Genomic DNA, 14,584 nt, shown 5'->3' with positions numbered 1-14,584 from the left:
AAAGGTAATCTAAGCGATGAAGTGGAACAGTATCTAAATTAAACTATACATTTAAACTATTAAATTATACATTTAACATTTTATAAAACTTAGTTTTAAAAAAATATGAAAATATTTTAATACTTCATCATTATATCCAAATTTTATTTGCCAATTAAATATATATATATATATATATATATAATAAAACCTTTTTTTAAGAGTTTAAAAAATTGTGTATGTGAATCAATACAAAATTTTAACAATTGAATATATAGATTTAAAATATTATTTATTTAATAATTATAATATAATTATTATTTTTAAATAAAAAGTATATTATAATTGTTTTAATAATTTTATTTTCAATATTAAATAACTAATTATTAGCCAATGCGTAAATGATTTGATATGGGGAAATCATTTGATAGAGGGTGAATAAAAAATTAAAAGTTAGGTAAAAAATACTTATTCTAGTTGAAAACTTTAATTTTTTAATGATAAAATATTATTAAAAAAATTAGATTTTATTACATATATTATTTTTAAATGGAAAATAAAATTTGGTTAATTGAATAATGATGAAGTATTAAAAATATTTTCATATATATATTTTTTCATAATGATGAAGTATAGTTTAATAGTTTAAATGTATAGTTTAATTTAGATACTGTCCCACTTCATCGCTGACCAAATGCGTGTAAAACACGGTTTATAATTGATTTCAACTACACCGGAAATCTTGTAGAAAACCTCCTTAGATTACCTTTTTTGTCAGTAAGTACGGCTGTCAGCCCGTGCATACAGAACGGAGGCATTCGGGCAGGGCAGGAAGGGCCGGCCTTAGCCGGTGCCGTTCGGAATATCCGGCATAGACATATGCCCCAAGCATGTGAAGGGGCATGCGTGTCAGAGGGCCAGCTGAGTACTACTGGCAAATTACACATCACCGGGCTGCATTTAAGTTGTTTGAAGGGCATTTAAGTTGTTTGAAGGGCATTTAAGTTGTTTGAAGGCATGCAGCTTACAAAATATTGACATTTGTCATCGAGAAAACAGCATCGTACTCTCCATTGTCTCAATTTTAAATAACGTGAGCAGCATGGCTACACTATTCCACTCCTTGAATCCATGAAAAAAAAAAAGACGAGTGATTTTTTTATTTTTTTTTAACTCCCATAAAAGCTGTCACACTGCTCGCAATAAATTGATTGGTGATCATGAATGCAGTGACATGTAGCGTTCATGCAGTGACATGTAGCGTTCATGGTCTACTTTTCTTCAATGACTATTTTGCAGGTTGAAGATCCTAAAACAAGTATGGGAAAGAAAGTAAGCAGAGTCTAAAATGAGAAAATGGTATGTAGTCACAATGCTCGCATGCTAAAGCACTAAAAAAGTATTACATACAATAAAATAGTATCAATATTGATTTCTAGGCCCACGTAATAGTTTCTTTTCAATGTCTTAGTGAGTAGTATGATGAAGCCTCTCGAGCTGAAAATTATGAGGAAAATCAAATTGGAATATACTACTAAGATCAACTCTAGCAAGAATAATCGGAAGGCAGACAACAATTAGAAAACATGCTGACATGAAATTTAACAATAAATACATTCTATTAGAAAAAGGGTGTAAACAGTCCAATATGAAGGCATTGAAAAAGCCAACATTGCCTACGCAATAAAATGTCCTTAATTCAGTCCCACCCAATTAGTTCCATTGAAACCGTTTTTCATTATTTACATGGTCATGTTTTCTATATTGTATCTCAAGATCTAATTGCATGCCAACCCTCAAAGGGCTCTCATGTGCGTGTCATGGAAAACAGACTGCACATTGAATTGCCAATTCCATACAGACAAAGTTTCTGTTAGCATTCCACGGCCCTTTCATCTATTGTACCTGAAATCATATAGCTCAACCGGACTAGTCTTTAACATAAATATCCCAAAAACTGTAACATAAACCAAAAGCTTCAAGCACTACCGGTAACTATCTTCATGTTATTCCCCGTTATGTAAAACGGGGCAAGACCTCAGCATACTGACACCCGTGGATGAAATCGCGCAGATTAGTTACTCATATATGGGTATCTATGATTCAAAAGGCAGTGTACAGAATAATAACTTTTTAATTAACAAAAGCAGCTTCTCATCATATTTTTGTATGGGATTAAATCCAAAAAATATTAAAAACATAGATAAGCACTACAGAAATCTACAAAGATCATGTTATCTCGCACAAAAGGATGCATGGAACTTCGAACATCAAGAAGTCCATTAATGTGTTCTTGCACAATTCTCTTATACTGACATTTTCCCTAGATCCAGACAAGTGTAAATGAGAAAAATAATTCCTAACCATGATCACATGGCCAAAATTGCATAAAATGCACATGCAGTTTGAAGTAAGAACAATGCCTGAAATTAGTGTGTTTACAACCCTAAAAGAATCAGCTTGAGGTGATATTCATGTGAAAATACTCGCTTAACATTTCAAATAAATAATCTAGCAACCAGGGAGTATATAAACAGGAAAAAGACAACCAGAAATCAAATATTACATTACAGGAATTCCTTTTTATTTATAAATATATCCTGAGGAGCAAGCAAGCTTATCTCCTGGAATATATAGAGAGATTGGGTTATCTTCGGTTAATTACTAGGGCAGCATTCATTCATATATATACAGAGAGAGTAGTTGTGGAATTCAAATTTCAAACAAAAAAAATAGTTGACATTCAGATTATGCTACTGTCTTGGCTTTGTGCTGCTCTTATATTTAACTAAAGGAGAACTCCTCTGAAGCACAAAACCATAACCCAAGCATATATGACTTGTGTTTCTGCAAGAGATAATCTTTTTTTCATATGCAAGTAGAAACGCTTTTGCTTGATACCTCTGTTGTGAAGTCTGTTTTTTCTTGCTTTGTACCCCCTTCTCTACTCTCTCCACCATTACTCTACCTTGTCTACTCTCCTTCAACCATTTACAAGTTGTTATCTAACCGTCATTTCTCAAAGATGCCTAATAATGTCAAATCATCAAACTTGTATACAAGCTGGTCATTTTCTTCTGCTGTTGTTTATCTGAATATGCATTTTCTGTAGCTCTCAATGCAGCTCACCCAAACTTTTAAAGGTGGCCGGCCCATTGAAAGGTGTAAGTCTAAGTGTAAGGCTTGGAATGCATGTCACAAAATATCTAGAAGGGAATAGAGGCTACAAAGCAAAGAAGAAACAGAAACCAGATAAACAAGAACTTCAAAAGGGAGGATAAAGAAAGTTTATATACAGAAAATCTTCTGTAGTCTGTTGACGCTCGGCAAAAGAATCTCTAGACATCAAAATTATACCCGCTTGTTAAAAAGGGCCAAAAACAAATAAAGATGAATAAATACATGCTTAGAGCCTTCGACCAGAAAATGCTGCATCTCAAAGATCATCCAATATGCCATTACAGATCCTATGAAGTCCAGAATGGTATTTTCATGTTCAGTTGCTAAGACAAGAAATCACAAAAATGAATCCTAAATTACATTACGGAATTGCATAGCCTCCATGAAAAGTTTGGATATAAATAAACAATTCAGAGTGTTAGGCTGAAGGTAAACAAAAACATTAAAAGGGCAACATGGTGATCAACTGGCCACTTACCTGAAACTGGCTAGGGAAAAAATGTTACCATACATTTGAACACAAGAAATAATAGTGCAGTGTCTGCCATAATTTCAAATTTCCAGAACATACGCTAAATTGCATCATGCATCTCACCTGATGCCAAAATCCACTTACTTATGACTTAGAGGCCAAAAAAAACATGCAGTGACCAGCAAGAAAAATCAACCTTATCAAAGATTGCTGCCATAATCATGAAAACATTGGAAACTCAAACCCATTCAAATGCCATGTGAGTAAGAAATGAGGGAAAAAAAAAAGCATCGTGCTGCATTTTATCAACAAAGCCATCTCCAGTATGCATTGGTTTCTGGCATGGGCATTTAACCACATTATGTACAACGAGCTATCAAAATGATTGCCTCCCAATCAAAAGCTCCAATATTTTTGTGTTCCTTCAAACCCATTTAGAATATCTCTAAAGGTCCAAGCTGTGAGAGCTTCGAAGGCAATGTTGGTAAACAATATTTGTATTAGCAAATACACATCTAGTCCACCTATGTTAAAGATGTTAAAAGTTAACCCTGGTTACTCCATTGTTAGATGTCAAGAAAGTACATATGATACACTCCAAGCTCCTGGAACTAGCAAATAAAGGTCTAAAGATGGATGTTTCTGCAAGACTCTTCCTTTGCCAAGGCAAGGGCTTAATTACAAACTGTCTTGAGTCGCTTTGCAGCCTCCACGAATCCAGATATAACCTGCACCTCATCCAATTGCTTTGCAGAACAAAGCAACAGAATTTTAACTTCGTTAGAAGTGTAAAGTTAGGTCTTATATTTTAGTCAGAAAGTTAACAGGCTAACAAACATTAGTTGATTATAGCTATAATATGTACGACAATTGTCCCATGTCTACAAACTAATAACCATGACCTGTTCAGAATACATCAAATTATTCTCAAAGAAACTGGAACTAAGAAGTGAACAGTAAAGATGTGTTTGCCTCTTAAGCTACCTAAAAAGAAAATTACAGGTTGAAAGGACTCTTCAGAGGCCTTAGATGTCTTTCATGGCAAGACGGGCAACCAAGTTTAAAGCCACTAACAGAAAAGGGGCATTGCACAGACCACTAAAGGAAAAACAAGGTCCAAACAAATTGCAAATCAAGGAACCCAAAAAGTTAAAGAGCATTTGTTACCCTATGCTTGCCAAGATAAAGTGGCATTGCCAGCGGCAGGCAGCATAAGAATAAATAAATGGTTAAATCTATCACAGGTTTTCCAAATCATATGCCCAGGAATTAACAATCAACAATTATACAGGGGCTTAGACAGTAGAGTTTGTAATGCCATGGAAGGAGGAGACTACCATACAACATAAGAATAAATAAACAGTTGATTCTGTCAAAATAAATCCAAATCAGAACACAAGCCAGTAAAGTTTAACTATAATATTGGGTCTTAGAGAGTAAAGTTTGAAATGGCATAGCACAAGAAGAATACCCTGCAACATAAGAATAAATAGACAGTTGATTCTGTCAAAGATTTTCAAATTATAACCCCAACACCGAGTGAGTTTTAACTATAATACTGGGGCTCAGACAAGTAGAGTTTGAAATGGCATGGCACAAGAATAATACTACAAGAAAATGGAAAAATAAACAAGTATAGCATTAATATGCATGCATAGTAAGCTTACCAAATGAATGAAAGATATCCTTTGTTTCTAAGCTTATCAATTTTTTAAATCATGAAAACTCTCTTTAATGTCAGAAAAATAATAAACCACAGGTGGTCGCAGGAAAAAAATGATAGAAAATAAAGAGCAACTCATAGAAGAATTTAGCTACTTGTATAGCCAGCCAATTTGACTTTAAGAAACAAGTTAGTATCAAATACCTGAGCCACGAAGTGCTTTTGAACAATGTCAATCAACTTCTCCTTAGATGGGTTTGAATATTCATCAATTGGAATTTCTTCAACCTATTTTATAAACATGATTTTCCAGGTAAATCAGTGAACACATTGACCAGTACCCATATTAATTCAATTCAAAACACAGGTTTCTAATCAAAAAACAGCAAAATCCAAGGGTATAAGCATGAGCATACAAGCTTAAAGTGCCAACAATATCTCCATAATGCTGTTGTTTCCAATTTGCTCAAGTCCACTTTCTGTACCAGGAGGCATTTACATGGTTAAAGTTGACAATAAAGTATCTAGATGTAGATATCAGTATTATAATGTACCAACACTAGATTAATTAATTGTCACAATTGTTTTGTACCTGGTTATAAACGTAAATGGTTCTTCAATATGAAAAAAAATACATGTTTAAAGAAGGCCCGAGATTTACCAGCATTCCATGAGACAATTGCCTCAACCCAGAAGATTGCACTTCACTACTCTGATTTTTGCTGTGACCTTTGGAGATAGCAGCAACTGTCTTGTGTGGCCTCTGCTTTGTCTTGTGGGGCTTTTGGAAATCATCACAAGCTGCTATATTTTAAAAATACAGATAAATTTATATTTTTGCAATACAATCATCTCTCACAAGATGAAATTTGGCTTTGAAATTGATTAAAAGTAGGTTCATCGTCAAACATTCAATATACATCAAAAGACACTGATAATATTGTTGAATTTTGGCTCACCTAATTCAGAGCTACTTGACAAGAAATTTTGACCCTCATTTCTGTCATCTTCCTCGTGCCCAGTTGGTCCTTCAATAACACTAAGAGCATTCCTTTGCAACTTGACTTCTATGCCATTTGTGAGTACCTGAAAGAAAAAATATTAATAAATGCTATTTGGTATTGTATAAGAATTTCCAAGGCTACAAACATTTGCAATAATTTTTTGTTGCATGAAGAAAATGTGCAATTTTCCCTGCTACTACCCCATAAAAAAGATTTGCATGCTACTAAAGAAAGCTTCACAAAGTAATCAGAAACCAGAACACAGCTAGGCATTTGAAATGACTTCCAGCTATATAAATTGTAGTTTGTAACTGAAAAAATAACTCTGTTTGCCTATTTCCAACAGCAGTCAATTTTCGTAAGCCTTCTGGCTCTTAACTGTGTTTTTCTTTTTTTAATCGAAAAGAAAAAGACAGTTAAGAAGAATGAAAAATTACGTTCAAGATCCAAAAGCCTTGAAATACCAAGATGGACAGGCAGTGAAAATGTCTCTGCGCAGTTGAGTTTGTTATTTTCAGCTAACATTTACAAAAAAGAACAATGTAATAATCTCACCAGAAATCTACCCTACTCTGCAGTCTCTAACCTTGCAACCAAGCTGGCAAAGCTATAGCTATTATGTAGTACAATAAACGCTTCCAGTTCTTTTGCAGCCCCTTACAATATGAACAGACACCAAACTAAAAATATGGCTGCAAGGAGGGGTCACTAGTTCAATCCTCTCGAGTAAAGTATGCAAACCTTGTTTGTAGCACAGCTAGGTGCCTCCTGTTTGAAGAATGGGGGAGTCCCATATATATTAAACCACTTGTAAACCCAAAAACAGATTGCCTAATATTGTAGACTATGAAAGGATTCATTTCCATTTCCATTTTCACTAAACTGGCATGCTAAAATTATTCACCTTAAACACCCAATTATAAGATACAAAAGTATCTAGCCAGTTTAATATTCAGAATTTGCAAACAGAACCACTCATGTACCACAATTATTAGCGCTAAAACACAAAAGCCCATTCTACAAAATTATACGACCACTTATGGAAGCACACGAGTATCCTCTGCCATGCAAACATACTCATGGGTTCACACATTTCAAAACACTATAAATATCATAACATCTAGTAATGTTAATTCAAAAAAAAATTGGATAAGAGAAAAAAAACTAATTTCTCTTACATTAATCGTTTTCCATGACATTCTGCAGAGCAAAAATTCAATTCGCTTTACATAGCTTCAGTAAAGTTTACCAAATCACTAAGATTGAAAATTAAAATCTGCGAGAACTATACGCTGCAAGAATTGCCCAAAAAGAATGTATCAATTAACTCTGAGCGTCCTCTGCCATACAAACATACTCATGGGTTCACACATTTCAAAACACTATAAATATCATAACATCTAGTAATGTTAATTCAAAAAAAAATTGAAAAGAGAAAAAAAACTAATTTCTCTTTCATTAATCGTTTTCCATGACATTCTGCAGAGCAAAAATTCAATTCGCTTTACATAGCTTCAGTAAAGTTTACCAAATCACTAAGATTGAAAATTAAAATCTGCGAGAACTATAGGCTGCAAGAATTGCCCAAAAAGAATGTATCAATTAACTCGCACATTGATAGTAAGTTTTTTAGAAAAAAGGGGCTTACAGAGAAACGTGAACATGAATAAATTTCTCTCAGAGTGAAAATAAGCACTAAATGATGAAAATTGTTGAGCATAATTTATCGCATAGAAGCCTAGATCCACAGAAAGGCCCAGAAATGGCAAATGGAAACAAGAAGAGCCCTTAGCCACTGTCACACACTCCAGACTTCATTGAATCAATACAATCCTAAAATTAGAATCATACTCCAGTACAAAAAAGCCGAAACAGTAAAAATTTAATAAATTAATTTAAAAATTTCTTTCCCAAACAAACACAGTTTACAGAACGCAAAAACCCAAAAAGAAAAGAGGAAGAAACGAAATCATTTGAAGGGACTCCAATGGTATTACGTTTTCGTTGTTTTGCAAGGGCCAACTGAGCTTGGGACCTCCCATTTACAGGGTGCATTGCCACCGGGCTTCTGGCTGCTGCTTCATTTTTTTTCCCGAGTCTCTTCCAACTATTTCTCTTCAACTAGAAAAGAATGCAAACATTCTTATTAAATCTAGCAAATTATGAATTTATGAGTAACTTTATTATGAAGTCTCGCTACCAACTTCTGCCAGTTCTATTTGCAGACAAAAGAGTCTACCGGTAACCGGACACACCAAGTGAATGATTAGCCAGATTTACTGTAAAATGAAAACCAGAAAAACTCACACTAACCTTACCCGTTACCAGTGAGATTTATCGTACCAAAACAAAAGATCCCCGTGCGCTCGAAAATTAAGAAAAACGTTACTAACCTTGCACATTGCTAGCCACATTTATCAAAAAAGAATAGAACCGTAGTTCATCCGGTTTGCACTTTGCATACCCTATTGCTGAGTTACTGTCTAGCACTTCGCACTTTCCTCTTTCCAATCACATGTGGCTCCTCCTTTTTAGCAGTGTCTGAAGATTACCCAAAAAGAACTAAAATTCTCCTTATATTATCACTTACTGTGAGAATTAAAATTCCGCACTCAACTCACGATTCATTTCAACTTACATAAACCCAAATAATCCCACTCATATAGCAAATTAGTAGTTAGATTTAGCAAATTCTATAAACCAGAAAACATTCCGCACTCAACTGACTTTCATTTCACCTACATAAACCGAAAACATTCGCACTCACCTGGCAAATTTCTAGATAAGTTAAACAAATCCCCCGCATTCACAGAACTGATCATTAGTAAGTTAATGAAATGAAAAACACCTAAGTATTGATAAGATTGATCACAAATAACAAACAATCAGCAGTAACCATGCGAATTATCGGTACCAGTTAGCGGCAAAAGCCGAGAATTCTCACTCGCCTTGCAAATTATTTGTAAACTTTACGGCCGGAAAACAAAACCCGCACTGGAATAGCATATCAATATTACTTGGATTTGCTCTAAAGAAGTTAAAACTCACATACGAAGCACATTCCAAGCGGCAAAACGTCACTGACCTTGCAAATCACCACCACAATGTATCGCAACAAAACAAAAAAAATTACCACATGAACATTATCAGTGAGATCTAATGAAAAGAATACATTATCATTCGATTTGCGCCAATGTAGTTGGAAGCTCATCAAATATAATATGTAAGCCACATTAAATGTTTGACCCTGGAAATTATTTCAGCCTGCTAGGGAGCATTTTAAAACTCGAACAATCCAAAAAACGAAATCCTTTAAAGTGACTTCAACGTTAATAAGTTTTCGTCGTTTTGCAAGGGCCACCAGAGCTTGGAACCTCCAATTTGCAGGATACATCACCACCAAGCTTATGGCTACTTATTCACTTTGTTCCTGAGTTTCTTCCAACTATTTTCTCTTCAACTAGAAGAGAATGAAAGCGTTCCCATTAAATCTTGCAAATTATGGATTTATGACCAGGATTTATTGTAACTCTCGCTAACAACTACTGCTCATTCTATTTGCAAAAATAAGAATCTCCCGCACAAAACAAGTGAATGATTAGCCACATTTACTGGAAAATGAAAACAAGAAAATCCACACTAACTTAGGACAATTTTTTTCGCATTTACCCTAGGAAAAGAAAAACACCAACTAACCTTACCCATTACCAGTGAGATTTATCATACCAGAAAAAAACCCACTGCGCTCTAAAATTAAGAAAACTTTTACTAACCTTGCCAATTACTAGCCACATTTATCAAAAAAGAATAAAAACCCTAGTTCATCCGGCGAACACCTTGAGATACCCTATCGCTGAGTTGTTGTCCAGCACTTCGCAGTTTCCTCATGGCTCCTACTTTTCTGTGAGCGTCTGAAAATTACCCATTAAGAACTAAAATTCTCCTTCTGGTAACACTTTCTGTAAAAGAAAACATCCCGCACTCTAACTCCCTATTCATTTCACCTACATAAACCCAAAAAATGACACTCACCTAGCAAATTACTAGTTAGCTTAAAGCAAATTCTATAAACCTGAAACGATTCCGCCCTCAACTTACTTCCATTTCACCTACATTAACAGAAAAAATCGCACTCGCCGAGAAAATTTCGAGTTAAATTTAGCAAATTCCGCATTCACAGAACTGATCATTAACTAGCAAGTGAACAGAATGTTAAAAAAACCTTGCTCCTTGTGAAAGTATTGATAAGATTGATCGCAAATAACAAAACAACAGCATTCACCTTGCGACTTATCGCTACCAGTTGCCGGCAAAAACAGAGAATTCTCACTCGCCTAGCAAACTATTAGTAAAATTGACGGCCATAAAACAACACCCGCAATCGCATAGCACAACAATATTGCTTAGATTTGCACTAAAGAAATTTAAACTCGCATGCAAAGCACAATCCTAGCGGTAAAACCTCAATAACCTTGCAAACGACCGGAACAATTCATCACAAAACAACAAAAATTCCCAGATAACTCCACAACACTGCCAAACTTCACCCAAAAAATCTCTCTAACCTTTTACATTCCAAGCAAGATTCATCCTAAAAATTCCCCGCGAGCTCTCAACTCAACGGAAAACAGAATGCCAAAACTTTTGAAAAAATAAACAAACCCTGAAACCTTGTAAATAAAATCCCCCCTACAATTCGGCAACAAATTGGCGAAATTACCAGCCAATGCCATCCGCCGAGCCCGACAGCCTTCTTAACAACGCCGTGAAGTCCAACGAGAACAGACTTGGTCCTATTATTCCCCGTCACAACGACCTTGGTATGTCTGGGCAACACAGAGAGCTCCTCGTCGCCACTGTACTCATCAAGGTCACACGGAGACGACGACGATACGACCCCCTGCTGAGGGCAACACCCCTCCACTTCCTGCATTTAATTCCCCCGCAGAAGATCAAACAAGACGCAAATAAAAATGCACAGCCAAGACACGCCAAAATTCAGCAGATCCGCCTGCTCCTTCTCCTATCCGAAAACATCACAATACCGATATTTTTCCATGGCGCACTGCATCCCCCGCTAAAACCAGCGCTCGTACTTGCTCACACAGAAATCATTCCTTTTTTGGTTGCCACTGCTTTTCTTCCCAATTTTCACAGTTCTCTCTCACACACACACCTACTACACTGCTGTGCAGCTGCAATTGCTCAAATATTTTCCTTTTACACTTTCCCCTTCCAACGGGTCTACCCAATCATGGGCCGCCAATTTGCTGAGCTGTCGGTTCTCCTGACGCAAGTAAAGATTTTTCAACGCCTTTGCCACCGGTTTAAACCGTCTGCCTCTGTCCGGATTGCTTTATTCGGTCTCCCTCGGTTTCTTTCAATCCCAGGTGCTGACCGCCACGTGGCGGGACCGGCGCGGCTCTGCGGTCCCGGTGCATGCATTGGTACGGGGTTTTTGGGGGAAAATTAAAGCGTTTTGAATTTCGGATTGGCGTCCGGGGGATACGGATGCTAGAAGATAAAGTCGCCGTGTTCCCTACTTCATCTTTTGCTCTTTTGAATTGTTGTTTTCACCCTTAATCCGTATCATCTTCATTTTTCAATTTATTTATATTTATTTAACTAGGCTCCCAAATGTGAGGGTGTGGGGTAGGGTCCCATGGAGAGGATGTTTTTATATCTATATAAACGCCATTTCTGTTAGGACAGGGTCCCATGGAGGGGATGTTTGTTTTAGACATTATGGGGGTGTCACTATTAGGATAGGAACGTGTGGAAGGGATGTTTGCCTGCCATCATTGGGGGGAGTTCTTTTTAGTTTTTTAATCATTCACTTACACTTTGAATATCAATAAGAAATTGAAGGATTTTGTCCACTTCCTTTTCAATCAAAATATTTTGAGTTTGGGGAAGGATCTTTTAGTTTGAACACTCCTAACTTTGAGTTTTTCAAAATTTTGAACATTTCAAATTATTTTTAACTTTTTAAAACATCTTTTACTTATTTATAACTATGATTTTAAGGTTGATTAAGGTTTGAGCAAGGGGGGAGATATCTTTTACTTATTTATAATTATGGTTTTAAGGTTAATTAAGGTTTGAGCAAGGGGAGGATCTCTTAATTTGAGCATTCTAAATTTCGAATTTTTTTTAATGTGAAATTTTTTAATTATGTTTAATTTTTCAAAGTATCTTTTATCTATTTATAATTAATATTTGAAGGTTAAATAAAGTTTACAAAGCCATGTTTTATTAGTGATTGATATGTCATAACATGATTTGTTACTTTTTAGATCTGAAGAATGTACATTTCATTAAATTATAGCAATCATCAATAATAACAACTTTAAAGTTACATATAGTTACGCTTTTTCAAACCAATTTTGTAATTTTGTTCATTTTCTCATGATTTTTTTTTTTTTCAAATTGCTGATGCTAAAAACATTGGACATCAAATGAAAAGACTTTAACATTTATTGGAACATTTTCAAGTATGAGATAATTGTTGGAGGGATATGTAATGAAATGAGGTCAATGTTCATTACCTTTGAGTTTTTCAAAATTTGAAAATTCAAATCACTTTTAACTTTTTAAAGTACCTTTTATCTATTTATAATTAAGATTTTAAGGGTATATCATTACATTTGATATCATGTTAGTATGTTAGTGGTCAAGATGTCTAAAAAGATGTCTAAAAAGATCATCTAAAAAACAACAAATCATGTTATTGTGTTGGTGTATTGATGTGCCATAACATGATTTGTTGTTTTTTAGATCTAAGGAATGTACATTTCATTAAATTATAGTGGTCATCACCAAGACTAACAACTTTAAAGTTACACATAGTTATGTCTTTTCAAACTAATTTTGCAATTTTATTCATCTTCTTAGTGATTTTAAAATTGAAAAAAAAATGGTGTAACATTGTTAAAAATATTAGACATTGAATGAAAAGTGTTTAACATTTATTGGAACATTTTCAAGTACAAGATGATTTCCCCTAGCATAAATGAAGAGGAAACAAGAGTAAAGGGAGGAAGTGCATGAAAGGTTTGTCAATGAGTTGAATAGAGGGATATGCAACCAAATGAGGTCAATGTTAGTGGATGCAAGACATAAATCAAGGTCCATATTTCATTACACTATGGGTATCATAAATTTGTAGCCCTTCAAGAAGAGGTATTACAAAAGATTTTTGGTGTACCATTAGTATATAGGAGATAAATTCACAATCCACATACTTGTAACATATAATACACATGAGCAAGGAAATATTTAATTTGTGTAGTTAGGATTAAATCATGCAATTGTTAGAAGTATTAGCAATAACAAAATTTAAAGTGTGGACTAATTTACTAAAACACTAAAGTTCCTCACAAAATCTTATAGAGCCTAAAGTGCACTAGTAAATGGTTGTTTGATTTTCTCTCTTTTGGAGATGTAGTTGTGCTCTCTCTCAAGACATAAATGCATTAATCCCTAAGTTATTGTTGCTTGATTGATGATGAAAATACAAATGCAAAAGCAAATAAAAGAATTGAATAGTTCAAGAACTAGTCTCAAACTATTCAACAATGGATAAGATTTAAAGATTAAACCATAGTATGATAATGCAATATAAGCTAAGTTTGATTCATTTTAACCAACATGATAGTGTGATCTAAGAAATAAATTAATAACATGATTGCTATGCGAAAATATTATAATGCCTATCAAATTTAGAGCTAAAATGACATGATAACAATGTAATTCTAATTGATTCTAAGTCATTTGGTTTTGGGAAGGGCTCTATTTATAGATTTTTGGGAGAGGTGACACCTATGTAGCATTCACATAAGATCCACATAGGAGACACCAAGGAAAAAGGACATGTCGTGCAAAGGGCATGAGTTGCTCATACATGTGTGAGAAACCCACAAAAGTGATTGGACATTAAGAGGGGAGACCAAGTGGAAGAGTGGGAGAGGCTCAAGGTTGCTCACACACGTGTGAGAAAATCCCAAAGAGGGGAGAGGAGACAACCATGCAAGAATGTAGGTGGTCATTTATATAAGGTTTTTGGTCACCTAAGAAAGGGTTTCTCATGTACATGTGTGAGTAAATTGTTAGGCACTAAAATGGTTGAAAGCCACTCTTTAAACTAATTAACCATTGATAATTAGTGGGTAGGATTATTAGGATGATGATGATGGATGTAGGCTTTTCTAGGTTGGGATCAGGACCAACTCTAAATTAGATATAATTTAATCAAGGCTTCGAATAATTTAGAATGTATGAGATTTA

General features: G+C 34.9%; 1 protein-coding gene across 3 annotated transcripts; it reads right to left on the bottom strand.

Annotated features, from left to right (window-relative positions):
• Positions 1-1,114: 1,114 nt before the first annotated feature.
• On the bottom strand, positions 1,115-11,489 carry LOC149563955 (uncharacterized). Of its 3 annotated transcripts, none has more exons than XM_089827061.1 (6): positions 11,019-11,489; positions 6,254-6,380; positions 5,956-6,098; positions 5,711-5,773; positions 5,499-5,582; positions 1,115-1,288 (listed from the first exon to the last, which is right to left on the bottom strand). In XM_089827061.1, the coding sequence occupies exons 1-6, from the start codon at positions 11,229-11,231 to the stop codon at positions 1,268-1,270; spliced, it is 651 nt and encodes a 216-aa protein (XP_089683187.1). In that variant the 5' UTR covers positions 11,232-11,489; the 3' UTR covers positions 1,115-1,267. The 3 variants fall into 3 exon arrangements, with proteins under 3 accessions (XP_089683187.1, XP_089683185.1, XP_089683186.1); XM_089827059.1 differs by lacking the exon at positions 1,115-1,288 and adding an exon at positions 3,903-4,377; XM_089827060.1 differs by lacking the exon at positions 1,115-1,288 and adding an exon at positions 3,903-4,377 and having other exon boundaries at positions 5,956-6,095.
• Between the last annotated feature and the right edge of the window lie 3,095 nt (positions 11,490-14,584).

Source organism: Cupressus sempervirens, chromosome 4 (genome assembly GCF_028749045.1).
Source record: "Cupressus sempervirens isolate cs-2001-9-10 chromosome 4, ASM2874904v1, whole genome shotgun sequence".
NCBI classification, from domain to species: Eukaryota; Viridiplantae; Streptophyta; class Pinopsida; order Cupressales; family Cupressaceae; genus Cupressus; species Cupressus sempervirens.
This window is presented reverse-complemented; position numbering and strand designations above follow the sequence as displayed.